Source organism: Pseudophryne corroboree, chromosome 6, assembly GCF_028390025.1.
Source record: "Pseudophryne corroboree isolate aPseCor3 chromosome 6, aPseCor3.hap2, whole genome shotgun sequence".
Lineage (NCBI taxonomy): Eukaryota > Metazoa > Chordata > Amphibia > Anura > Myobatrachidae > Pseudophryne > Pseudophryne corroboree.
Window position 1 is genome coordinate 117,716,686 of NC_086449.1, and position 26,998 is coordinate 117,743,683.

General features: G+C 49.5%; 1 protein-coding gene across 4 annotated transcripts in view; it reads right to left on the reverse strand.

The window, feature by feature from the left end:
- VDAC3 (voltage dependent anion channel 3) overlaps positions 1–26,998 on the reverse strand; it is a 524,928-nt gene that overhangs the window by 51,979 nt on the left and 445,951 nt on the right. Inside the window, exon 1 of one of the 4 annotated variants that reach the window (XM_063931743.1) lies at positions 19,627–19,720. The exons of 1 other annotated variant lie outside the window; for it this stretch is intronic. Coding sequence is in view for 1 of the 3 variants with exons in the window: in XM_063931742.1 (XP_063787812.1) it covers positions 19,581–19,594 (14 nt within the window). In the remaining 2 variants the exon portion in view is untranslated. Of the gene's footprint in view, positions 1–19,580; positions 19,721–26,998 lie in introns of those variants that run through there. 2 more of the 4 variants (XM_063931744.1, XM_063931742.1) reach the window with 2 other exon arrangements.

Sequence of the window (26,998 nt, forward strand, 5' to 3'; positions counted from 1 at the left end):
GGCAGAGGCCATGGGTCCTCTGTGAGCATTTCTTGCAGTTCCGGGTACCAAGTCCTTCTTGGCCAATCCGGAACAATGAGCATTGTTCTCACTCCTCTTTTCCTTACGATTCTCAGCACCTTGGGTATGAGAGGAAGAGGAGGAAACACATAGACCGACTGGAACACCCACGGTGTTACTAGTGCGTCCACAGCTATCGCCTGAGGGTCCCTTGACCTGGCGCAATACCTTTTGAGCTTTTTGTTGAGGCGGGACGTCATCATGGCCACCTGTGGCAGTTCCCATCGATTTGCAATCTGCGTGAAGACTTCTTGATGAAGTCCCCACTCTCCCGGGTGGAGGTCGTGCCTGCTGAGGAAGTCTGCTTCCCAGTTGTCCACTCCCGGAATGAACACTGCTGACAGTGCTGGCACGTGATTCTCCGCCATCGCCACCCTGCTTCTTGTGCCGCCCTTGCGGTTTACATGAGCCACTGCGGTGATGTTGTCTGACTGAATCAGCACCGGTTGGTTGCGAAGCAGAGGCTCCGCTTGACTCAGGGCGTTGTATATGGCCCTTAGTTCCAGGATATTGATGTGCAGACAAGCCTCCTGACTTGACCAGAGCCCTTGGAAGTTTCTTCCCTGAGTGACTGCCCCCCATCCTCGGAGGCTTGCATCCGTGGTCACCAGGACCCAGTCCTGTATGCCGAACCTGCGGCCCTCGAGAAGGTGAGCACTCTGCAGCCACCACAGAAGAGACACCCTGGCCCTGGGGGATAGGGTGATCAGCCGATGCATCTGAAGATGCGATCCGGACCACTTATCCAACAGATCCCACTGAAAGATCCTCGCATGGAACCTGCCGAAGGGAATGGCTTCGTATGACGCCACCATCTTTCCCAGGACTCGCGTGCAGTGATGCACCGACACCTGTTTTGGTTTTAGGAGGTCTCTGACCAGAGTCACGAGCTCCTGAGCCTTCTCCGCCGGGAGAAACACCTTCTTCTGGTCTGTGTCCAGAATCATGCCCAGGAAGGGCAGACGCGTCGTAGGAATAAGCTGCGACTTTGGAATATTCAGAATCCAGCCGTGCTGTTGCAACACTTCCTGACAGTGTGCTACGCTGATCAGCCACTGCTCTCTGGACCTCGCCTTTATGAGGAGATCGTCCAAGTTTGGGATAATGGTAACTCCTTGCTTTCGAAGGAGCACCATCATTTCCGCCATTACCTTGGTAAATATTCTCGGTGCCGTGGACAGACCAAACGGCAACGTCTGGAATTGGTAATGACAGTCCTGTACCACAAATCTGAGGTACTCCTGATGAGGTGGATAAATGGGGACATGCAAGTAAGCATCCTTGATGTCCAGAGACACCATAAAATCCCCCTCTTCCAGGCTTGCAATGACCGCTCTGAGCGATTCCATTTTGAACTTGAATCTTTGCAGCTAAATGTTCAGGGACTTTAAATTCAATATGGGTCTGACCGAACCGTCCGGTGTCGGTACCACAAACATTGTGGAATAGTAACCCTTTCCCTTTTGAAGGGGGAGAACATTTACCACCACCTGCTGGAGATATAACTTGTGAATTGCCGCTAACACTATCTCCCTTTCCATGGGGGAAGCTGGCAGGGCCGATTTGAGGTAACGGTGAGGGGGCATCACTTAGAATTCCAGCTTGTATCCCTGAGACACAATCTGTATAGGCCAGGGATCCACCTGTGAGCGAACCTACTGATGGCTGAAATTTCGGAGACGCGACCCCACCGCTCCCCGCTCCACCTGTGGAGCCCCAGCGTCATGCGGTGGATTTAGTGGAAGCCGGGGAGGACTTCTGTTCCTGGAAACTAGCTGTATGGTGCAGCTTCTTTCCTCTACCCCTGCCTCTGGCAAGAAAGGATGCACCTCTGACTTTCTTGCTTTTTTGTGAACGAAAGGACTGCATTTGGTAATACAGTGCTTTCTTAGGCTGTGAGGGAATATAAGGCAAAAAATTTGACTTCCCAGCCGTAGCTGTGGAAACTAGGTCCGAGAGACCGTCCCCAAACAATTCCTCACCCTTATAAGGTAAAACCTCCATGTGTTTTTTTAGAGTTGGCATCACCTGTCCATTGCCGAGTCCACAGGACCCTTCTGGCAGAAATTGACATTGCATTTACTCTAGAGCCCAGTAGGCAAATGTCCCTATGGGCATCCCTCATATATAGGACAGCGTCTTTTATATGCCCCAGGGTTAGTAAAATAGTATCCTTGTCCAAGGTATCCAGTTCCTCAGACAGAGTATCTGTCCATGCTGCTACAGCACTACACATCCAGGCCGACGCAATTGCCGGCCTCAGCAGAGTACCTGAATGCGTATAAACAGACTTCAGGATACCTTCCTGCTTCCTATCCGCAGGATCCTTTAGGGAGGCCGTATCCTGTGACGGCAGGGCCACCTTCTTAGATAAGCGTGTCAGAGCTTTGTCTACCCTAGGGGAGGATTCCCAGCGCATCCTGTCCGTTGGCGGGAAAGGGTACGCCATAAGTAACCTTTTGGAAATTAGAACTTTCCTATCAGGAGAATCCCACGCTTTTTCACATAACTCATTTAACTCATGTGAAGGGGGAAAAGTCACCTCTTGCTTTTTCTCCCCAAACATATAAACCCTCTTGTCAGGGACAGGGTTTACCTCTGATATGTGCAATGCATCCTTCATTGCTATAATCATGTAGCGGATGGCTTTAGCCATTTTAGGCTGCAATTTTGCATCATCGCCATCAACACTGGAGTCAGAATCCGTGTCGATATCTGTGTCAACAATCTGGGATAGTGGGCGCTTCTGAGACCCTGACGGCCTCTGCGCTGTAGGATCAGGCATGGGCTGAGACCCCGACTGTCCCAAGGCATCAGCTTTATCCAACCTTTTATGAAAGGAGTTTACATTATCATTTAACACCTTCCACATATCCATCCAATCAGGTGTCGGCGCCGTCGGCGGGGACACCTCATTCATCTGCACCTGCTCTGCCTCCACATAGCCCTCCTCGTCAAACATGTCGACACAGGCGTACCGACACACCACACACACAGGGGATGCTCTATATGAGGACAGGACCCCCACAAGGCCTTTTGGAGAGACAGAGAGAGAGTATGCCAGCACACACCCCAGCGCTATATGACCCAGAAATCACACAGTAACTTAGTGTTTACCCAGTAGCTGCTGTATATATGATTATTGCGCTAAATTTATGTGCCCCCCCTCTCTTTTTACCCTTTTTCTACCGTGAGTCTGCAGGGGAGAGCCTGGGGAGCTTCTCCTCAGCGGAGCTGTGGAGATAAAATGGCGCTGGTGAGTGCTGAGGAAGAAGCCCCGCCCCCTCAGCGGCGGGCTTCTGTCCCGCGATTTGATGTAAAAAATGGCGGGGGCTCATGCATATATACAGTGCCCAGCTGTATATATGCTGCTTTTGCCAGGAGGTACTCAAATAGCTGCCCAGGGCGCCCCCCCCTGCGCCCTGCACCCTACAGTGACCGGAGTGTGTGGGTGTAATGTGGGAGCAATGGCGCACAGCTGCAGTGCTGTGCGCTACCTCATGTGAAGACAGGAGTCTTCTGCCGCCGATTTTGACGTCTTCTTGCTTCATCCGCCGGCTTCTGTCTTCTGGCTCTGCGAGGGGGACGGCAGCACGGCTCCGGGATCGGACGACCAAGGTTAAGATCCTGTGTTCGAACCCTCTGGAGCTAATGGTGTCCAGTAGCCTAAGAAGCGCAACCTAGCCACAGTTAGTAGGTTTGCTTCTCTCCCCTCACTCCCACGTAGCAGAGATTCTGTTGCCAGCAAAAGCTCTCTGAAAATAAAAAAAAAACCTAACTAAAATACTTTCTTAATAGCAAGCTCAGGAGAGCTCACTAAAATGCACCCAGCTCCTTCCGGGCACAGATTCTAACTGAGGTCTGGAGGAGGGGCATAGAGGGAGGAGCCAGTGCACACCAGTAGTACTAATTCTTTCTTAGAGTGCCCAGTCTCCTGCGGAGCCCGTCTATTCCCCATGGTCCTTACGGAGTCCCCAGCATCCACTAGGATGTTAGAGAAAATAAGATTTTACTCACCGGTAAATCTATTTCTCGTAGTCCGTAGTGGATGCTGGGGACTCCGTAAGGACCATGGGGAATAGACGGGCTCCGCAGGAGACTGGGCACTCTAAGAAAGATTTAGTACTACTGGTGTGCACTGGCTCCTCCCTCTATGCCCCTCCTCCAGACCTCAGTTAAGGAAACTGTGCCCGGAAGTGCTGACATTACAAGGAAAGGATTTTGGAATCCAGAGTAAGACTCATACCAGCCACACCAATCACACCGTATATAACTTGTGATGACTTACCCAGTCAACAGTATGAACAACAACAGAGCATCAAACAATGGATGCCAACATAACATAACCCTTTATTAAGCAATAACTATATACACGTATTGCAGAAAGTCCGCACTTGGGACGGGCGCCCAGCATCCACTACGGACTACGAGAAATAGATTTACCAGTGAGTAAAATCTTATTTTCTCTAACGTCTTATTGGATGCTGGGGACTCCGTAAGGACCATGTGGATTATACCAAAGCTCCCAAACGGGCGGGAGAGTGCGGATGACTCTGCAGCACCGAATGGGCAAACACAAGGTCCTCTTCAGCCAGGGTATCAAACTTGTAGAACTTAGCAAATGTGTTTGAACCCGACCAAGTAGCTGCTCGGCAAAGCTGTAATGCCGAGACCCCTCGGGCAGCCGCCCAAGAAGAGCCCACTTTCCTTGTGGAATGGGCTTTCACTGATTTTGGATGCGGCAATCCAGCCGCAGAATGAGCCTGCTGAATCGTGTTACAGATCCAGCGAGCAATGGTTTGCTTTGAAGCAGGAGCACCCAGCTTGTTGGATGCATACAGGATAAACAGCGAGTCAGTTTTCCTGACTCCAGCCGTCCTGGCTACATAGATCTTCAAAGCCCTGACTACATCAAGCAACTTGGAATCCTCTAAGTCACGAGTAGCCGCAGGCACCACAATAGGTTGGTTCAAATGAAAAGATGACACCACCTTCGGCAGAAATTGCGGACGAGTCCGTAATTCTGCCCTGTCCATATGGAAAACCAGATAGGGGCTTTTACATGACAAAGCCGCCAATTCTGACACACGCCTAGCCGAAGCTAAGGCCAATAGCATGACCACCTTCCACGTCAGATACTTTAGCTCCACGGTCTTAGTGGCTCAAACCAGTGGGATTTCAGAAAACCCCAGACCACGTTGAGATCTCAAGGTGCCACTGGTGGCACAAAAGGGGGCTGAATATGCAGCACTCCCTTAACAAACGTCTGAACCTCAGGAAGAGAAGCCAGTTCCTTTTGAAAGAAAATGGATAGGGCCGAAATCTGGACCTTTATGGACCCCAACTTCAAGCCCATAGTCACTCCAGACTGTAGGAAGTGCAGGAACCGGCCCAGCTGGAATTCCTCTGTAGGGGCCTTCCTGGCCTCACACCAGGCAACATATTTTCGCCATATACGGTGATAGTGCTTAGCGGTCACGTCCTTCCTAGCCTTTATTAGCGTAGGAATAACTTCATCCGGAATACCTTTTTCCGCTGGGATCCTGCGTTCAACCGCCATGCCGTCAAACGCAGCCGCGGTAAGTCTTGGAACAGACAGGGCCCCTGTTGCAACAGGCCCTGTCTGAGAGGCAGAGGCCAAGGGTCCTCTGTGAGCATTTCTTGCAGTTCCGGGTACCAAGTCCTTCTTGGCCACTCCGGAACAATGAGAATTGTTCTCACTCCTCTTTTTCTTACGATTCTCAGCACCTTGGGTATGAGAGGAAGAGGAGGAAACACATAGACCGACTGGAACACCCACAGTGTTACTAGTGCGTCCACAGCTATCGCCTGAGGGTCTCTTGACCTGGCGCAATACCTTTGTAGCTTTTTGTTGAGACGGGATGCCATCATGTCCACCTGTGGCAGTTCCCATCGATTTGTAATCTGAGTGAAGACTTCGTGATGAAGTCCCCACTCTCCCGGGTGGAGGTCGTGCCTGCTGAGGAAGTCTTCCTCCCAGTTGTCCACTTCCGGAATGAACACTGCTGACAGTGCTTGCACGTGATTCTCCGCCCAACGAAGAATCCTGGTGGCTTCCGCCATCGCCACTCTGCTTCTTGTGCCGCCCTGGCGGTTTACATGAGCCACTGCGGTGATGTTGTCTGACTGAATCAGCACCGGTTGGTTGCGAAGCAGAGGCTCCGCTTGACTCAGGGCGTTGTATATGGCCCTTAGTTCCAGGATATTGATGTGCAGACAAGCCTCCTGACTTGACCAGAGCCCTTGGAAGTTTCTTCCCTGAGTGACTGCCCCCCATCCTCTGAGGCTCGCATCCATGGTCACCAGGACCCAGTCCTGTATGCCGAACCTGCGGCCCTCGAGAAGGTGAGCACTCTGCAGCCACCACAGAAGAGACACCCTGGCCCTCGGGGACAGGGTGATCAGCCGATGCATCTGAAGATGCGATCCGGACCACTTTTCCAACAGATCCCACTGAAAGATCCTCGCATGGAACCTGCTGAAGGGGATGGCTTCGTATGATGCCACCATCTTTCCCAGGACTCGCGTGCAGTGATGCACCGACACCTGTTTCGGTTTTAAGTGGTCTCTGACTAGAGTCACGAGCTCCTGAGCCTTCTCCGCCGGGAGAAACACCTTCTTCTGGTCTGTGTCCAGAATCATGCCCAGAAAGGGCAGACGCGTCGTAGGAATCAGCTGCGACTTTGGGATATTCAGAATCCAGCCGTGCTGCTGCAACACTTCCTGAGAGTGTGCTACGCTGATCAGCAACTGCTCTCTGGACCTCGCCTTATGAGGAGATCGCCCAAGTATGGGATAATTGTGACTCCTTGCTTTCTCAGGATCACCATCATTTCCGCCATTACCTTGGTAAATATTCTCGGTGCCGTGGAGAGCCCAAACGGCAACGTCTGGAATTGGTAATGACAGTCCTGTACCACAAATCTGAGGTACTCCTGATGAGGTGGATAAATGGGGACATGCAAGTAAGCATCCTTGATGTCCAGAGACACCATAAAATCCCCCTCTTCCAGGCTTGCAATGACCGCTCTGAGCGATTCCAATTTGAACTTGAATCTTTTCAGATAAATGTTCAGGGACTTTAAATTGAATATGGGTCTGACCGAAACGTCCGGTTTCGGTACCACCAACATTGTGGAATAGTATCCCCTTCCCTGTTGAGGGAGGGGAACCTTTACCACCACCTGCTGGAGATATAACGTGTGAATTGCCGCTAATACTACTTCCCTTTCCATGGGGGAAGCTGGCAGGGCCGATTTGAGGTAACGGTGAGGGGGCATCACTTCGAATTCCAGCTTGTATCCCTGAGACACAATCTGTATAGCCCAGGGATCCACCTGTAAGCGAACCCACTGGTGGCTGAAATTTCGGAGACGCGCCCCCACCGCTCCTGGCTCCACCTGTGAAGCCCCAGCGTCATGCGGTGGATTTAGCGGAAGCCAGGGAGGACTACTGTTCCTGGAAACTAGCTGTATGGTGCAGCTTTTTCCCTGTACCCATGCCTCTGGCAAGAAAGGATGCACCTCTGACTTTCTTGCTTCTTTGTGAACAAAGGACTGCATTTGATAATACGGTGCTTTCTTAGGCTATGAGGGAATATATGGCAAAAAATTTGACTTCCCAGCCGTAGCTGTGGAAACTAGGTCCGAGAGACCGTCCCCAAACAATTCCTCACCCTTGTAAGGTAAAACCTCCATGTGCTTTTTGGAGTCGGCATCACCTGTCCATTGCCGAGTCAACAGGACCCTTCTGGCAGAAATCGACATTGCATTTACTCTAGAGCCCAGTAGGCAAATGTCCCTCTGGGCATCCCTCATATATAGGACAGCGTCTTTTATATGCCCCAGGGTCAGTAAAATAGTATCCTTGTCCAAGGTATCCAGTTCCAGAGACAGATTATCTGTCCATGCTGCTACAGCACTACACATCCAGGCTGACGCAATTGCCGGCCTCAGTAGAGTACCTGAATGTGTATAAACAGACTTCAGGATACTTTCCTACTTCCTATCGGCAGGATCCTTTAGGGAGGCCGTATCCTGTGACGGCAGGGCCACCCTCTTAGATAAGCGTGTCAGAGCTTAATCTACCCTAGGGGAGGATTCCCAGCACATCCTGTCCGTTGGCGGGAAAGGGTACGCCATAAGTAACCTTTTGGAAAACAGCACTTTCCTATCGGGGGAATCCCACGCTTTTTCACATAACTCATTTAACTCATGTGAAGGGGGAAAAGTCACCTCTTGCTTTTTCTCCCCATACATATAAACCCTCTTGTCAGGGACAGGGTTTACCTCTATGTGCAATACATCCTTCATTGCTATAATCATGTAGCGGATGGCTTTAGCCATTTTAGGCTGCAATTTTGCATCATCGTCATCGACACTGGAGTCAGAATCCGTGTCGATATCTGTGTCAACAATTTTGGATAGTGGGCGCTTCTGAGACCCTGACGGCCTCTGCGCTGTAGGATCAGGCATGGGCTGAGACCCCGACTGTCCCAATGCATCAGATTTATCCAACCTTTTATGCAAGGAGTTTACATTATCATTTAACACCTTCCACATATCCATCCAATCAGGTGTCGGCGCCGTCGGCGGAGACACGTCATTCATCTGCACTTGCTCTGCCTCCACATAGCCCTCCTCGTCAAACATGTCGACACACGCGTACCGACACACCACACACACAGGGGATGCTCTATATGAGGACAGGACCCCCACAAGGCCTTTTGGAGAGACAGAGAGAGAGTATACCAGCACACACCCCAGCGCTATATGACCCAGGAATCACACAGTAACTTAGTGTTTACCCAGTAGCTGCTGTATATATGATTAATGCGCTAAATTTATGTGCCCCCCCCTCTCTTTTTACCCTCTTTCTACCGTGATTCTGCAGGGGAGAGCCTGGGGAGCTTCCTCTCAGCGGAGCAGTGGAGAGAAAATGGCGCTGGTGAGTGCTGAGGAAGAAGGCCCCGCCCCCTCAGCTGCGGGCTTCTGTCCCGCGATTTTGTGTAAAAGTAATGGCGGGGGCTCATGCATATTACAGTGCCCAGCTGTATATATGCTGCTTTTTTGCCAGGAGGTAATCAATTGCTGCCCAGGGCGCCCCCCCCTGCGCCCTGCACCCTACAGTGACTGGAGTGTGTGGGTTAGTGTGGAGGCGCAATGGCGCACAGCTGCAGTGCTGTGCGCTACCTCATATGAAGACAGGAGTCTTCTGCCGCCGATTTTGACGTCTTCTTGCTTCAACCCGCCGGCTTCTGTCTTCTGGCTCTGCAAGGGGGACGGCGGCGCTGCTCCGGGAACGGACGACCAAGGTTAGGTTCCTGTGTTCGATCCCTCTGGAGCTAATGGTGTCCAGTAGCCTAAGAAGCGCAACCTAGCCGCAGTTAGTAGGTTTGCTTCTCTCCCCTCAGTCCCACGTAGCAGAGAGTCTGTTGCCAGCAGAAGCTCTCTGAAAATAAAAAACCTAACTAAAATACTTTCTTATTAGCAAGCTCAGGAGAGCTCACTAAAATGCACCCAGCTCCTTCCGGGCACAGATTCTGAGGTCTGAAGGAGGGGCATAGTGGGAGGAGCCAGTGCACACCAGTAGTACTAAATCTTTCTTAGAGTGCCAAGTCTCCTGCGGAGCCCGTCTATTCCCCATGGTCCTTACGGAGTCCCCAGCATCCACTAGGACGTTAGAAAAATTAAAATTAAGTCTAGGCGTACCAATGTTGTACCCTTCTAGCCAATAATATTGCCCAAGTGACTAATTCGCTTAGCTGTGCATGGAAATAGCAGGTGCTGACAGCTGTGGGAGATCACATGACTAAGTGGTGACAATACACATGTCACACTGCGCAGATATGACCACTGCACAAGGTCTTATACCCTCCTCACAAATGCTTACTGTATTCTAGATGGTCTCAAACTTTTAAGAGATCATAATACACAACTCAGGCGTACCATGTACCATCTCAGGCATGTTTTAACATCTCAAGCCTTAAAATCTATTAATTCAGACATACACATTGACAGACTCTCACAACACAGTTTGCCCATTGTGCCTGTATAGATTGTTTTGTCTTTATTACACACACACAAAAAGGTACTTATTTTGCAAATACAAATCAACCCCCATGTTGCGCCATTGGTTAGATACACTAACTATCTAGAAGATTATCTTAAAGTATCTTAATTTAGATGCAAGGATGAAGTTTCTTCATACAGTGAAACCCCTAAGTGTCACGTCATCTGTGCACATGGTTAGTTTTGCTAAATCCTGGACTTCTCAAAGCATAGACATCACATTAGGCAGCGCTGGACAGGCACATATGCAGGCAGCGCCATCCTCCCAAATAGAAAAGGCCCTTTACTGTAATCAGATTCAGGCATTATAATATACAACAGCCTACAACGCAAGTTAGCTACCGATTTTTTGCAAAACTGAGCAATAACATGAGAAGGAGAGCTTGGGGCAGGCCAGCATGTCCGGAAGTGCTGGGCACGCCCCCAGGAGTGACAAACAGGGGCTGTGTCATGAGACCACACCCCTCCCCAAGCGACCACACACCCTTTTCAGTTGGTTAACCTCGCCTTTTTAGAAGGTTTGCTACAATTCCCCCTTGATAAAACAGTATATAACGGATATGTAGTGTTTCTGCCCTGTCCGATTTTAAAATCGCAAAATGCACCCTGCCCGTATGCCGGCACCCCGCTGAGGCAGTATGTCCACTGCCATCAGGGAGCGCAGAAGTAACGCACTTCACTGCCCGCAATTCACCCAAGCGTGACGACTAATGTGTTTTCCAGCGACTCCTTGCAATAGGGAAAGGATCCTGAGGCTGTCTACATGCAATTTCTATTGTGTTTTTTTAAAATTACAACTTCGGACATATACCAGATGGGCCGTTGGGCCGGTCCAGTCCCACAGAGAGCTGGGAAGGCCGCGCGCAGCACAGCCTACGGCTCTCTGGTTTAGCCACCTCCACCAGTCTCCATAGAAATGGGGGCGTGCCACGAGCCCACTTTACACAGACTTGCCGCGCATCCCTGTCCAAAACAAGAGTCTCCATGGAAATGGGGGCGTGCCGTGAGTCCACGCCCCCGTAACGTGCGCGCATTCACAAATGCCCAGAGCCCCATTCCGTCCCTGTAAGCACTATTTAATGTACAAACCTCCCTACTATATGAGAATAACCTCCTCTCAGATTACACACAGCACCTTCCCCACATAAGAATCCTGTATGTGCCCGTACACCCAATGTGAGGGTAAGCCCATCTCATATAAAAAAAAACACTAGGGCCCATGTATTAACGAGTGCCAAAACTCAATGCGTATGATAAATAGTGCTCCAGAAAATCAGCTCCCAAGTGTCATTATTCAAACACATTAGTTAGGAACTGAACACGACAGTTAGGAGCTGATTGGCTGGAGCACTGTTTATCATACGCAACAAGTTTTATGATTCATTGATAAGTGATCCCCACTGTCTATTCCACATGTATCAGGACTGTATATAGCCTATACGAGAAAGTCAATTTACCTACAATCAAAATCCTGACAACCATTGACCGATGGTCAAAATACCGACAAGGTCAAAATACCGACAGGTCTAAAAGTCAACATGAGTTTTTCATTGAAACCGACTTGTTCATACTTTACCATCCCAGTGGACCTGGAGGGGGAATATAAAATAGTGTGCCGAGCGCAGTGAGGCACTGTGCCTGAAGCATAGTGAGCAGCGAGCCATGTGAGGGGACCCGGTACACTTATAAGGTGTCCATGTCGACCTATGTCAACATACACACCAAAAACCCCAATTAAAAACGTGTCGACTTTTTGACCTTGTTGGTATTTTAAATGTCTGTATTTTGACCTTATCGGGATTTTAAATGTCTGTATTTTGACCTTGTCGGGATTTTGATAGTAGGTATTTCATACTAAACCCATCCTACACATCACATTACATCTCACACCTAATCTGAGGACTAGCTCCTCTCATATTACATACAGTCTATTCCACATGTTGTAGACCTGTATATATAACCTACACGGGTGTAGTAGGGTATACAGGCGGCCAGCATACCGGCGCCGGCATACCGACAGCTGCGCTAGCACAAATGAGCCCCTTGCGGGCACGGAGGCGCACTACGCACGCCATGCTATCTATTCTCCCTACAGGGGGGTCGTGGACCCCCAAGAGGGAGTAAAGGTGTCGGTATGCCGGCTGTCGGGATTCCGGCGCCGGTATACTGTGCACCGGGATCCCGACAGCTGGCAAACTGAAGACCACCCCCCTACACATCACAGGACACATTACACCCACTCTGAGGACAAGTACCTCTCATATTACATAGTCTATTCCACATGTATCAGACCTGTATATATGCTACACATCACGTCATACCCAATCTGAGGACTAGCCCCTCTTAGCCCCGATCCCCGTGCTATCCGACAGAAGCATGCGGATCGGTGGCTATTCTGACGATCCACATGCCTTCCAACAAGTTGAATTCCCTGACCCGTCAGATAATTTTGAGGTATACTGAATAGGTCGGAACCCCTACCGACCTAAATTTTTTTTTTAAACTGCCGTCTTTCCGACAGACGGCAGCTTTTGACTTCAATTAAATAAACCCCATAGTATATATGATATACACAACCCTTTCAAAAGCTTCAAATATCCTCTGCAATAACGAACATAAGGGGAGATGCAGGAAGCAGTGTAAAGAGAGGAGAGGTGTGCCAGTGGAGAAGTTGCCCATGGCAACCAATCAGCATTGAGGTCACATTTATCAAGTGCATTCTATAAAATTATAGCCAGCAGCTGATTCTTTATACTGCTTCATACATCTCCTTCATATTTAGTATAATAAGAATTTACTTACCGATAATTCTATTTCTCGGAGTCCGTAGTGGATGCTGGGGTTCCTGAAAGGACCATGGGGAATAGCGGCTCCGCAGGAGACAGGGCACAAAAAGTAAAGCTTTAGGATCAGGTGGTGTGCACTGGCTCCTCCCCCTATGACCCTCCTCCAAGCCTCAGTTAGGTACTGTGCCCGGACGAGCGTACACAATAAGGAAGGATTTATGAATCCCGGGTAAGACTCATACCAGCCACACCAATCACACTGTACAACCTGTGATCTGAACCCAGTTAACAGTATGATAACAGCGGAGCCTCTGAAAAGATGGCTCACAACAATAATAACCCGATTTTTGTAACTATGTACAAGTAATGCAGATAATCCGCACTTGGGATGGGCGCCCAGCATCCACTACGGACTCCGAGAAATAGAATTATCGGTAAGTAAATTCTTATTTTCTCTATCGTCCTAGTGGATGCTGGGGTTCCTGAAAGGACCATGGGGATTATACCAAAGCTCCCAAACGGGCGGGAGAGTGCGGATGACTCTGCAGCACCGAATGAGAGAACTCCAGGTCCTCCTTAGCCAGGGTATCAAATTTGTAGGATTTTACAAACGTGTTTGCCCCTGACTAAATAGCCGCTCGGCAAAGTTGTAAAGCCGAGACCCCTCGGGCAGCCGCCCAAGATGAGCCCACCTTCCTTGTGGAATGGGCATTTACATATTTTGGCTGTGGCAGGCCTGCCACAGAATGTGCAAGCTGAATTGTATTACACATCCAACTAGCAAAAGTCTGCTTAAAAGCAAGAGCACCCAGTTTGTTGGGTGCATACAGGATAACAGCAAGTCAGTTTTCCTGACTCCAGCCGTCCTGGAACCTATATTTTCAGGGCCCTGACCTCATCTAGCAACTTGGAGTCCTCCAAGTCCCTAGTAGGCGCAAGACACCACAATAAGCTGGTTCAGGTGAAACACTGACACCACCTTAGGGAGAGAACTGGGGACGAGTCCGCAGCTCTGCCCTGTCCGAATGGACAAACAGATATGGGCTTTTTTGAGAAAAAAACCACCAATTTGACACTCGCCTGGTCCAGGCCAGGTCCAAGAGCATGTTCACTTTTCATGTGAGATGCTTCAAATCCACAGATTTGACTGGTTTTAAACCAATGTGTTTTGAGGAATCCCAGAACTACGTTGAGATCCCACAGTGCCACTGGAGGCACAAAAGGGGGTTGTATATGCAATACTCCCTTGACAAACTTCTGGACTTCAGGAATTGAAGCCAATTCTTTCTGGAAGAAAAATCGACAGGGCCGAAATTTGAACCTTAATGGACCCCAATTTGAGGCCCATAGACACTCCTGTTTGCAAGAAATGCAGGAATCGACCGAGTTGAAATTTCTTCGTGGGGCCTTCCTGGCCTCACACCACGCAACATATTTTCGCCACATGTGGTGATAATGTTGTGCGGTCACCTCCTTTCTGGCTTTGACCAGGGTAGGAATGACCTCTTCCTGAATGCCTTTTCCCTTAGGATCCGGCGTTCCACCGCCATGCCGTCAAACGCAGCTGCGGTAAGTCTTGGAACAGACATGGTACTTGCTGAAACAAGTCCCTTCTTAGCGGCAGAGGCCATAAGTCCTCTGTGAGCATCTCTTGAAGTACCGGGTACCAAGTCCTTCTTGGCCAATCCGGAGCCATGAGTATAGTTCTTACTCCTCTACGTCTTATAATTCTCAGTACCGTAGGTATGAAAAGCAGAGGATGGAACACATACACCGACTGGTACACCCACGGTGTTACCAGAACGTCCACAGCTATTGCCTGAGGGTCTCTTAACCTGGCGCAATACCTGTCCCGTTTTTTGTTCAGACGGGACGCCATCATGTCCACCTTTGGTAATTCCCAACGGTTTACAATTATGTGGAAAACTTCCCCATGAAGTTCCCACTCTGCCGGGTGGAGGTCGTGCCTACTGAGGAAGTCTGCTTCCCAGTTTCCATTCCCGGAATGAAACACTGCTGACAGTGTTATCACATGATTTTCCGCCCAGCGAAAAGTCCTTGCAGTTTTTGCCACTGCCCTCCTGCTTCTTGTGCCGCCCTGTCTATTTACGTGGGCGACTGCCGTGATGTTTTATCCCACTGGATCAATACCGGCTGACCTTGAAGCAGAGGTCTTGCTAAGCTTAGAGCATTATAAATTTACCCTTAGCTATATTTATGTGGAGAAAAATCTCCAGACTTGATCACACTCCCTGGAAAAAAATTTTTTTCCTTGTGTGACTGCTCCCCAGCCTCTCGGGCTGGCCTCCGTGGTCACCAACATCCAAAACTGAATGCCGAATCTGCGGCCCTCTAGAAGATGAGCACTCTGTAACCACCACAGGAGAGACACCCTTGTCCTTGGATATAGGGTTATCCGCTGATGCATCTGAAGATGCGATCCGGACCATTTGTCCAGCAGATCCCACTGAAAAGTTCATGCATGAAATCTGCCGACTGGAATTGCTTCGAAGGAAGTCACCATTTTTTTACCATGGCCCTTGTGCAATGATGCACTGATTTTAGGAGGTTCCTGACTAGCTCGGATAACTCCCTGGCTTTCTCTTCCGGGAGAAACACCTTTTTCTGGACTGTGTCCAGAATCATCCCTAAGCACAGGAGACTTGTTGTCGGGATCAGCTGCGATTTTGGAATATTTAGAATCCACTCCTGCTGTTGTAACAGTATCCGAGATAGTGCTACTCCGACCTCCAACTGTTCCCTGGACTTTGCCCTTATCAGGAGATCGTCCAAGTAAGGGATAATTAAGACGCCTTTTCTTCGAAGAAGAACCATCATTTCGGCCATTACCTTGGTAAAGACCCGGGGTGCAGTAGACAATCCAAACGGCAGCGTCTGAAACTGATAGTGACAGTTCTGTACCACGAACCTGAGGTACCCTTAGTGATAAGGGCAAATTTTGGACATGGAGGTAAGCATCCCTGATGTCTCGGGACACCAGATAGTCCCCTTCTTCCCGGTTCGTTATCACTGCTCTGAGTGACTCCATCTTGATTTGAACCTTTGTAAGTGTTCAAATTTTTTTAGATTTAGAATAGGTCTCACCTAGCCTTCTGGCTTCAGTACCACAATATAGTGTGGAATAATACCCCCTTTTCTTGTTGTAGGAGGGGTAATTTAATTATCACCTGCTGGGAATACAGCTCGTGAATTTTTTCCCATACTGCCTCCTTGTCGGAGGGAGACCTTGGTAAAGCAGACTTCAGGAGCCTGCGCAGGGGAAACGTCTCGACATTCCAAACTGTACCCCTGGGATACTACTTGTAGGATCCAGGGGTCCTGTACGGTCTCAGCGTCATGCTGAGAGCTTGTCAGAAGCGGTGGAACGCTTCTGTTCCTGGGAATGGGCTGCCTGCTGCAGTCTTCTTCCCTTTCCTCTATCCCTGGGCAGATATGACTCTTATAGGGACGAAAGGACTGAAGCTGAAAAGACGGTGTCTTTTTCTGCAGAGATGTGACTTAGGGTAAAAACGGTGGATTTTCCAGCAGTTGCCGTGGCCACCAGGTCCGATGGACCGACCCCAAATAACTCCTCTTCCTTTATACGGCAATACACCTTTGTGCCGTTTGGAATCTGCATCACCTGACCACTGTCGTGTCCATAACATCTTCTGGCAGATATGGACATCGCACTTACTCTTGATGCCAGAGTGCAAATATCCCTCTGTGCATCTCGCATATATAGAAATACATCCTTTAAATGCTCTATAGTCAATAAAATACTGTCCCTGTCAAGGGTATCAATATTTTTAGTCAGGGAATCCGACCAAGCCACCCCAGCTCTGCACATCCAGGCTGAGGCGATCGCTGGTCGCAGTATAACACCAGTATGTGTGTATATACTTTTTATGATATTTTTCCAGCCTCCTGTCAGCTGGCTCCTTGAGGACGGCCCTATCTATAGACGGTACCGCCACTTGTTCTGATAAGCGTGTGAGCGCCTTATCCACCCTAAGGGGTGTTTCCCAACGCGCCCTAACTTCTGGCGGGAAAGGGTATACCGCCCATATTTTCTATCGGGGGGAACCCACGCATCATCACACACTTCATTTAATTTATCTGATTCAGGAAAAACTACGGTAGTTTTTTCACATCCCACATAATACCCTCTTTTGTGGTACTTGTAGTATCAGAAATATGTAACACCTCCTTCATTGCCCTTAACGTGTGGCCCTAATAAGGAATACGTTTGTTTATTCACCGTCGACACTGGATTCAGTGTCCCTGTCTGTGTCTGTGTCGACCGACTAAAGTAAACGGGCGTTTTAAAAACCCCCGACGGTGTTTTTGAGACGTCTGGACCGGTACTAATTGTTTGTCGGCCGTCTCATGTCGTCAACCGACCTTGGCGCGTGTTGACATTATCACGTAATTCCCTAAATAAGCCATCCATTCCGGTGTCGACTCCCTAGAGAGTGACATCACCATTACAGGCAATTGCTCCGCCTCCTCACCAACATCGTCCTCATACATGTCGACACACACGTACCGACACACAGCACACACACAGGGAATGCTCTGATAGAGGACAGGACCCACTAGCCCTTTGGAGAGACAGAGGGAGAGTTTGCCAGCACACACCAAAAACGCTATAATTATATAGGGACAACCTTATATAAGTGTTTTCCCTTATAGCATCTTTTTTATATATTTCTAACGCCAAATTAGTGCCCCCCCCTCTCTGTTTTAACCCTGTTTCTGTAGTGCAGTGCAGGGGAGAGCCTGGGAGCCTTCCCTCCAGCCTTTCTGTGAGGGAAAATGGCGCTGTGTGCTGAGGAGATAGGCCCCGCCCCTTTTTCGGCGGCCTCATCTCCCGCTCTTAACGGATTCTGGCAGGGGTTAAATATCTCCATATAGCCCCCGGAGGCTATATGTGAGGTATTTTTAGCCAAAAAAGGTTTTCATTTGCCTCCCAGGGCGCCCCCCTCCCAGCGCCCTGCACCCTCAGTGACTGCCGTGTGAAGTGTGCTGAGAGGAAAATGGCGCACAGCTGCAGTGCTGTGCGCTACCTTAAGAAGACTGAGGAGTCTTCTGCCGCCGATTCTGGACCTCTTCTCGTTTCAGCATCTGCAAGGGGGCCGGCGGCGAGGCTCCGGTGACCATCCAGGCTGTACCTGTGATCGTCCCTCTGGAGCTAATGTCCAGTAGCCAAGAAGCCAATCCATCCTGCACGCAGGTGAGTTCACTTCTTCTCCCCTAAGTCCCTCGTTGCAGTGATCCTGTTGCCAGCAGGACTCACTGTAAAATAAAAAAACCTAAGCTAAACTTTTCTAAGCAGCTCTTTAGGAGAGCCACCTAGATTGCACCCTTCTCGGCCGGGCACAAAAATCTAACTGAGGCTTGGAGGAGGGTCATAGGGGGAGGAGCCAGTGCACACCACCTGATCCTAAAGCTTTACTTTTTGTGCCCTGTCTCCTGCGGAGCAGCTATTCCCCATGGTCCTTTCAGGAACCCCAGCATCCACTAGGACGATAGAGAAAAGATAATAGCAACATTGACCTATTATATTGCACTAAAAACACTGCCTTTTCCAGGGCTATCTTAACGGGTTGGGGTCGGGTGACCGGCAGTCAGCATACAGATGCCGGGATGCCGACAGGGGGGCGAGCGCAACAAAGACCCTTGCGGGCTCGGTGGCTTGCTACGCTCACAAGTTATAGTCCCACTCTATGGGTGTCGTGGACACCCATGTTTCTATGAAATAGCCCTAGGTCCCCTGCCAGCATCTTGGCGGCCAGGATCCCACCGGTCACCTGACTACATTCCATCTTAACAGCATTATAGGCCCTGGTCAAAGTAATACACTGGGGCCCCTACTCACCCATTCATGGGACTAACTAAAATAAATAACATACCCCTCCTGCGGTACCGCATCATCTCTCCATATGCTTCCATACAGTGAATGGCTATTAGCATTTTGATTGGTGGATAGCTCCAACCATCCAATCAGCATGGTGACAGCCATTCGCTGTCAGGCTGCAGGCTGGAAATCAGGTAGAGAATGTTGCGACGCCACTCTGTGTGTGAAAATCACAATCAGCGGGCGGGTGGCATTCTCTACCTGTCTCCCAAGAAGCTCTGCAAGTACCAGCTCTGCTCAAAGGCGCCTACACTTATGTGGCCCTGGGTAGCTGCCTGGTGTAAAGATGGCCCTACCCTTTCCTCATATATGACATGCAACAAACTACACTGTACAGATCACTCTGCTAAGATAGCCTCCTCTCACATTACTATATTGTCCCTCCCTACATATCTCTGTATATATACCCTATATCACTGGGGAATGTCACTGTGCTACGTGATGAACGTCCCCTCCCCACATGCTTGCTTCAGATGTATATACGGAATACCCTATATCACTGGGCTGTAAGATGCTCCCCTCCCCACATACTCTACATGTATATACCCTATATCACTGCGCTGGATGATGATCTCCTCTCACACAGTAAGAACACTCTCCCTCACACATTCTCCCCTGTACAGCTTACAGCGCTCACAGTAATCACTCACAAATCTAGCAGCGTATCTGACACAACATCCTCCCTGTACACACTCACACATATATACACATATATACACACACAGGCTGCCCAGCATGCACGACCCCGGACCCGGTCACCTGTCCCAACCTGAAGGTCTCTGCGTCTCAAGTCACACAGCAGAAGGCGCATGCGCAAACGACCGACCACGACTCTAAAATCACATGATTCATAAGACCACGCCCACCCATCGCTTTGGGCGTAGATCACATCGTTCTGATTGGCTAAAGATACTGGAGGACTTAACGGCCCACAGCTAAATTAAAAGCATCATAGAGTCGCCATTGGTGCAAAGCGGCTCCCCATCCTTTGTTGTTTGTATCTATGATCTACAGTATATTTACCCCTCCCCCTGCTCCCACCCTGTATGTGTATATGACAGAGGCAGGCGGCAGGTTATGGTGTCAGTGTCCCTCTCATCCAGTGCAGTGCTGCACCTCACTGTCATACACTTAGAGCAGCAGTATGGCGGCTCTCAGCATCACACACAACTAATCCCTTTGGTTGTAATTCCCAGTCGGCAGAATTAACTTGTCTGTCTGCCCTCACAGGGCATTGGGTCACTGGCTGATACTGTTACTGTCATTTATTTGTGCAGACATCACACTGGTTGGTTTCTCCAATGTCTGTTTGCATATAGTGTATTATTTGTATGTTTCTCTGACGTCCTAGTGGATGCTGGGGACTCCGTAAGGACCATGGGGAATAGCGGCTCCGCAGGAGACTGGGCACAGCTAAGAAAGATTTAGGACTACCTGGTGTGCACTGGCTCCTCCCACTATGACCCTCCTCCAGACTTCAGTTAGAATCCTGTGCCCGGCTGAGCTGGATGCACACTAGGGGCTCTCCTGAGCTCCTAGAGAGAAAGTATATTTTAGGTTTGTTATTTTACAGTGAGATCTGCTGGCAACAGACTCACTGCAGCGAGGGACTAGGGAGAAGAAGCGAACCTACCTAACTGGTGGTAGCTTGGGCTTCTTAGGCTACTGGACACCATTAGCTCCTGAGGGATCGACCGCATGGAACCGGCCATTGATGTTCGGTCCCGGAGCCGCGCCGCCGGCCCCCTTACAGAGCCAGAAGCAAGAAGAATCCGGAAAATCGGCGGCAGAAGACATCAGTCTTCACCAAGGTAGCGCACAGCACTGCAGCTGTGCGCCATTGCTCCTCATACACACTTCACACTCCGGTCACTGAGGGTGCAGGGCGCTGGGGGGGGGCGCCCTGAGAAGCAATAAAAACACCTTGGCTGGCAAATATATCACAATATATAGCCCCAGAGGCTATATATGTGATAAATACCCCTGCCAGAATCCATAAAAAAGCGGGAGAAAAGTCAGCCGAAAAAGGGGCGGAGCTATCTACCTCAGCACACTGGCGCCATTTTCTCTTTACAGTGCAGCTGGAAGACAGCTCCCCAGGCTCTCCCCTGTAGTTTTCAGGCTCAAAGGGTTAAAAAGAGAGGGGGGGCACTAAATTTAGGCGCAATATTGTTTATACAAGCAGCTATTGGGGGGAAAATCACTCAGTTATAGTGTTAATCCCTGCATTATATAGCGCTCTGGTGTGTGCTGGCATACTCTCTCTCTGTCTCCCCAAAGGACTTTGTGGGGTCCTGTCCTCAGTCAGAGCATTCCCTGTGTGTGTGCTGTGTGTCGGTACGGCTGTGTCGACATGTGGGATGAGGAAGGTGAGGTGGAGCAGAGGCCGATAAATGGGATGTCGTCCCCTGTGGGGCCGACACCAGAGTGGATGGATAGGTGGAAGGTATTAACCGACAATGTCAACTCCTTACAAGGCTGGATGACGTAAAACAGCTGTGGGACAGCCGGCTTCTCAGCCCGCGCCTGCCCAGGCGTCTCAAAGGCCATCAGGGGCTCAAAAAAGCGTCCGTTACCTCAGATGGCAGACACAGATGTCGACACGGAGTCTGACTCCAGTGTCGACGAGGTTGAGACATATACACAATCCACTAGGAACATCCGTTACATGATCTCGGCAATGAAAAATGTGTTACGCATTTCTGACATGAATCCAAGTACCACATAAAAGCAGTTTTATTTTTGGGGAGAAAAAGCAGCCAGTGTTTTGTTCCCCCATCAGATGAATGAATGAAGTGTGTAAAGTAGCGTGGGTTCCCCCAATAAGAAACTGGTAATTTCTAAAAAGTTACTGATGGCGTACCCTTTCCCGCTAGAGGATAGGTCACGTTGGGAGATATCCCTTAGGGTGGATAAGGCGCTCACACGTTTGTCAAAAAAGGTGGCACTGCCGTCTTAGGATACGGCCACCTTGAAGGAGCCTGCTGATAAAAAACAGGAGGCTATCCTGAAGTCTGTATATACACACTCAGGTTATATACTGAGACCTGCAATTGCCTCAGCATAAATAGTGCTGCTGCAGCGTGGTCTGATACCCTGTCAGATAATATTAATACTATAAGACAGGGATAATAGTTTGCTAACATTGAGCATATTAAAGACGTCGTCTTATATATAAAGGATGCACAGAGGGATATTTGCCGGCTGGCATCCAGAATAAATGCAATGTCCATTCTGCCAGGAGGGTATTAGAAACCCGGCAGTGGACAGGTGATGCTGCCTATAAAAGGCACATGGAAATTCTGCCTTATAAGGGTGAGGAATTGTTTGGGGATGGTCTCTGGGACCTCGTATCCACAGCAACAGCTGGGAAGGAAAAATTTTTTACCTCAGGTTTCCTCACAGCCTAAGAAAGCACCGTATTTTCAGGTACAGTCCTTTCGGCTTCAGAAAAGCAAGCGGGTCAAAGGCGCTTCCTTTCTGCACAGAGACAAGGGAAGAAGGAAAAAGCTGCACCAGCAGCCAGTTCCCAGGATCAAAAATCTTCCCCCGCTTCCTCTGAGTCCACCGCTTGACGTTGGGGCTCCACAGGTGGAGACAGGTGCGGTAGGGGCGCGTCTCGGGAACTTCAGGGACCAGTGGGTTTGCCCACAGGTGGATCCCTAGGTTCTGCAAATAGTATCACAGGGATACAGGCTGGAGTTCGAGGCGACTCCCCCTCGCCGTTACCTCACCTCAGCCTTGCCTGCTGCCCTCGGAGAAAGGTAGTACTGGCGGCAATTCACAAGCTGCACTTCCAGCAGGTGAAATCAAGGTACCCCTCCTTCAAGGCCGGGGTTACTATTCCAAAATGTTGTGGTACCGAAACCAGACGGTTCGGTGAGACCCATTCTAAAATTGAAAGCCTTGAACACTTATATACGAAGGTTCAAGTTCGAAATGGAATCGCTCAGGGCGATTATTGCAAGCCTGGAGAATTTCATGGTATCACTGGACATCAAGGATGCTTACCTGCATGTCCCTATTTACCCTCTTCACCAGGAGTACCTCAAAATTGTGGTACAGGATTGTCATTACCAATTCCAGACGTTGCCGTGGTCTGTCCCCGGCACCGAGGTATTTACCAAGGTAATGGCCGAAATAATTATCCTGTACTTGGACGATCTCCTTATAAAGGCGAGGTCCAGGGAGCAGTTGTTCGGCGAAGTAGCACTATCTCGGGAAGTGCTACAACAGCACGGCTGGATTCTGAATATTCCAAAGTCGCAGCTGGTTCCTACGACGCGTCTACTGTTCCTGAGTATGGTTCTGGACACAGAACAGGATAAAAAGGGTTTCTCCCGGAGGAGAAGTCCAAGGAGTTGTCGTCTCTAGACAGAGACCTCCTAATACGTATACAGGTGTCGGTGCATCAATGCACGCGAGCCCTGGGAAGGATGGTAACTTCTTACGAAGAAATTCCATTCGCCAGGTCCCATACAAGGATTTTCCAGTGGGATCTGTTGGACATGTGCTCCGGGTCGCATCTTCAGATGCATCGGCGGATAACCATGTCTCCAAGGGCCAGGGTGTCGCTGTTGTGGTGGCTGCAGAGTGCTCATCTTCTAGGGGGCCGCAGATTCGGCATACAGGACTGGGTCCTGGTGACTACGGATGCCAGCCTTCGAGGCTGGGGGGCAGTCACACAGGGAAGAAACTTCCAAGGCTATGGAAAAGTCAGGAGACTTCCCTACACATAAATATTCTGGAACTAAGGGCCATCTACAATGCCCTAAGTCAGGCTAGACCCCTGCTTCAACACCGGCCGGTGCTGTTCCAGTCAGACAACATCACGGCGGTCGCTCATGTAGACGACAGGGCGGCACAAGAAGCAGGATGGCGATGGCAGAAGCCACAAGGATTCTCCGATGGGCGGAAAATCATGTGTTAGCACTGTCAGCAGTGTTCATTCCCGGAGTGGACAACTGAGAAGCAGACTTTCTCAGAAGACACGACAAAGATATTGCGCCAGGTCAAGGACCCTCAGGCGATAGCTGTGGACGCTCTGGTAACACCGTGGGTGTACCAGTCGGTGTATGTGTTCCCTTCTCTGCCTCTCTTACCCAGGGTAATGAGAATAATAAGAAGGAGAGGAGTAAGAACTATACTCATTGTTCCGGGTGGGCCAAGAAGAGCTTGCTAATCAGAACTCCAAGAAATGATCTCAGAGGACCCATGGCCTCTGCCGCTCAGACAGGACCTGCTGCAGCAGGGGGCCTGTCTGTTCCAAGACGTACCGCGGCTGCGTTGGACGGCATGGCGGTTGAACGCCGGATCCTGAAGGAAAAGGGAATTCCGGAGGAAGTTATCCCTACGCTATTTAAAGCTAGGAAAGAAGTGAACGCAAACCATTATCATCGCATATGGCGGAAATATGTTGCGTACTGTGAGGCCAGGAAGGCCCCAAAGGAGAAATTTCAGCTAGGTCGATTTCTGCACTTCCTACAGTCAGAGGTGACTATGGGCCTACAATTGGGTTCCATTAAGGTCCAGATTTGGGCTCTATCGATTTTCTTCCAAAATGGAACTGGCTTCACTGCCTGAAGTTCAGACTTTTGTTAAGGGAGTGCTGCATAGTCAGCCCCCGTTTGTGCCTCCAGTGGCACCGTGGGATCTCAACGTGGTGTTGGATTTCCTGAAGTCACATTGGGTTGAGCCACTTAAATCCGTGGAGCTATAATACCTCACGTGGAAAGTGGTCATTCTGTGGGCCTTGGCGTCGGCCAGGCGTGTATCAGAATTGAAAAAAGCCCTTATCGGTATTTTATATGGGAAAGGCGAAATTGAGGACTCGTTCCCAATTCCTTCCTAAGGTGGTATCAGTTTTTCATGTGAACCAACCTATTGTGGTGCCTGCGGCTACTTGGGGCTTGGAGGATTCCAAGTTACTGGACGTAGTCAGGGCCCTGAAAAGTATATGTTTCCAGGACAGCTGGAGTCAGGAAGACTGACTCGCTATTTATCCTGTATGCACCCAACAAGCTGGGTGCTCCTGCTTCTAAGCAGACGATTGCTCGCTGGATCTGTAGCACGATTCAACTTGCACATTCTGCGGCTGGACTGCCGCACCCTAAATCTGTAAAAGCCCATTCCACAAGGAAAGTGGGCTCTTCTTGGGCGGCTGCCCGAGGGGTCTCGGCTTTACAACTTTGCCGAGCTGCTACTTAGTCAGGGGCAAACACGTTTGCAAAATTCTACAGGTTTGATACCCTGGCTGAGGAGGACCTTGAGTTCTCTCATTCGGTGCTGCAGAGTCATCCGCACTCTCCCGCCCGTTTGGGAGCTTTGGTATAATCCCCATGGTCCTTACGGAGTCCCCAGCATCCACTAGGACGTCAGAGAAAATAAGATTTTACTCACCGGTAAATCTATTTCTCGTAGTCCGTAGTGGATGCTGGGCGCCCGTCCCAAGTGCGGACTGTCTGCAATACTTGTATATAGTTATTGTTAACTACAAGGGTTATTGTTGAGCCATCTTTTGAGAGGCTCAGTTGTGTTCATACTGTTAACTGGGTATATTATCACGAGTTATACGGTGTGATTGGTGTGGCTGGTATGAGTCTTACCCGGGATTCAAAATCCTTCCTTATTGTGTCAGCTTTTCCGGGCACAGTATCCTTACTGAAGTCTGGAGGAGGGTCATAGTGGGAGGAGCCAGTGCACACCAGGTAGTCCTAAATCTTTCTTAGCTGTGCCCAGTCTCCTGCGGAGCCGCTATTCCCCATGGTCCTTACGGAGTCCCCAGCATCCACTACGGACTACGAGAAATAGATTTACCGGTGAGTAAAATCTTATTTTTGCTCATATATATATGTGTATATATATATTCTGGAACTAGGAAGAAATGAATTACATAATTTAAAAAATGAATATAATTCACATCTGAAGGCTTCTCCAGAGTAAAAAAGCTCAAATGAATCGTGTATCAATATGTAACTGTAAGTAAAAGGAGAAAAGACCATCTTTAGCATATTCACAAGAGTCGGAAGCTATATAAAATATACCAAATTAGAGAAGTGTCACATCTCTATTTCACCTTTATTTCCCACTTAATTATAAATACATACCTATAGGGCCTGTTGGGTGTGGTTTACAAACCAGCCTTTGTTCTATGGGGCTAACAGGAGAAGGAATGGGTGTGGATGCACTACGCAATCATTACTGTAAACTACAATATATAATAAGAGGTTGTTAGCATATAACTGGCCAATGATATGGGCTTGCCCACCGCATCAAGGTCACCTCTATCGAGCAAGTCCCTATCACTTTGGGGTTCACATCAGGGTGCAGGGCACCCCCAAATCAGCCCAGCCACAAACCCCCCCCCCCCCCCCCCCCCCCCCCCCCCCCAGGGCATCACACTAGTAGAATATAGTGAGGTGTAATAAAGTATAGGATAAGCAGAGGTAGTAACGGAGTGTAGAAAGTGTTTTAAAATTAGATTTAAAGTTTGTGAAAAAAATATACATGGTTAAAATAACACACATAGGAGGTAGTGAAAAAATAATCAATCTAAGTGTTAGGGTGTGATGCCCCGGAGTGGCCCAGACAGAACAGTTCAGGGGACCCCACACCCCAATGCTTACTCCCAAATAAACTGACACTATATGAAAATAATAGGACTTTGTATTATGCCTGAATCATTGATGTGCAGTCAGATGTAGGTCCCTGCTTAAAACCAGTCGGGAAGAAGGGGGAGGGGTGCTAGTCAAGATGAAGTAATCTCAGACTTCAGGTGTGTATAGCCTATACAGTGGAAATGGGTCTAGACTGCACACCCTAGTGCAGGCTTTTTCAACCAGTGTGCCGTGGCACACTAGTGTGCCGCGACCAGTTGCAAGGTGTGCTGCGGAGCCAGAGCAGCTTCCTGCACATTCAGAGTGAAATGTTGGCCCGGGCTCTTCTTAGAGGATCAGTCGTGCCCCGGCCGTGACCAATGCCTTGAAAACGGTGTGATATCATAGGTCACGGCCTCCGCGTCTCACCACCCAGCCAGCCTACCCGCCTGCATACACATCTTCCAGTTCCCGCCTGCATACACAGCTTTCCTTGCCCACCCACATCCACACCTGCCCGACCGCCCGCTGCTCAGTATTCGCAGA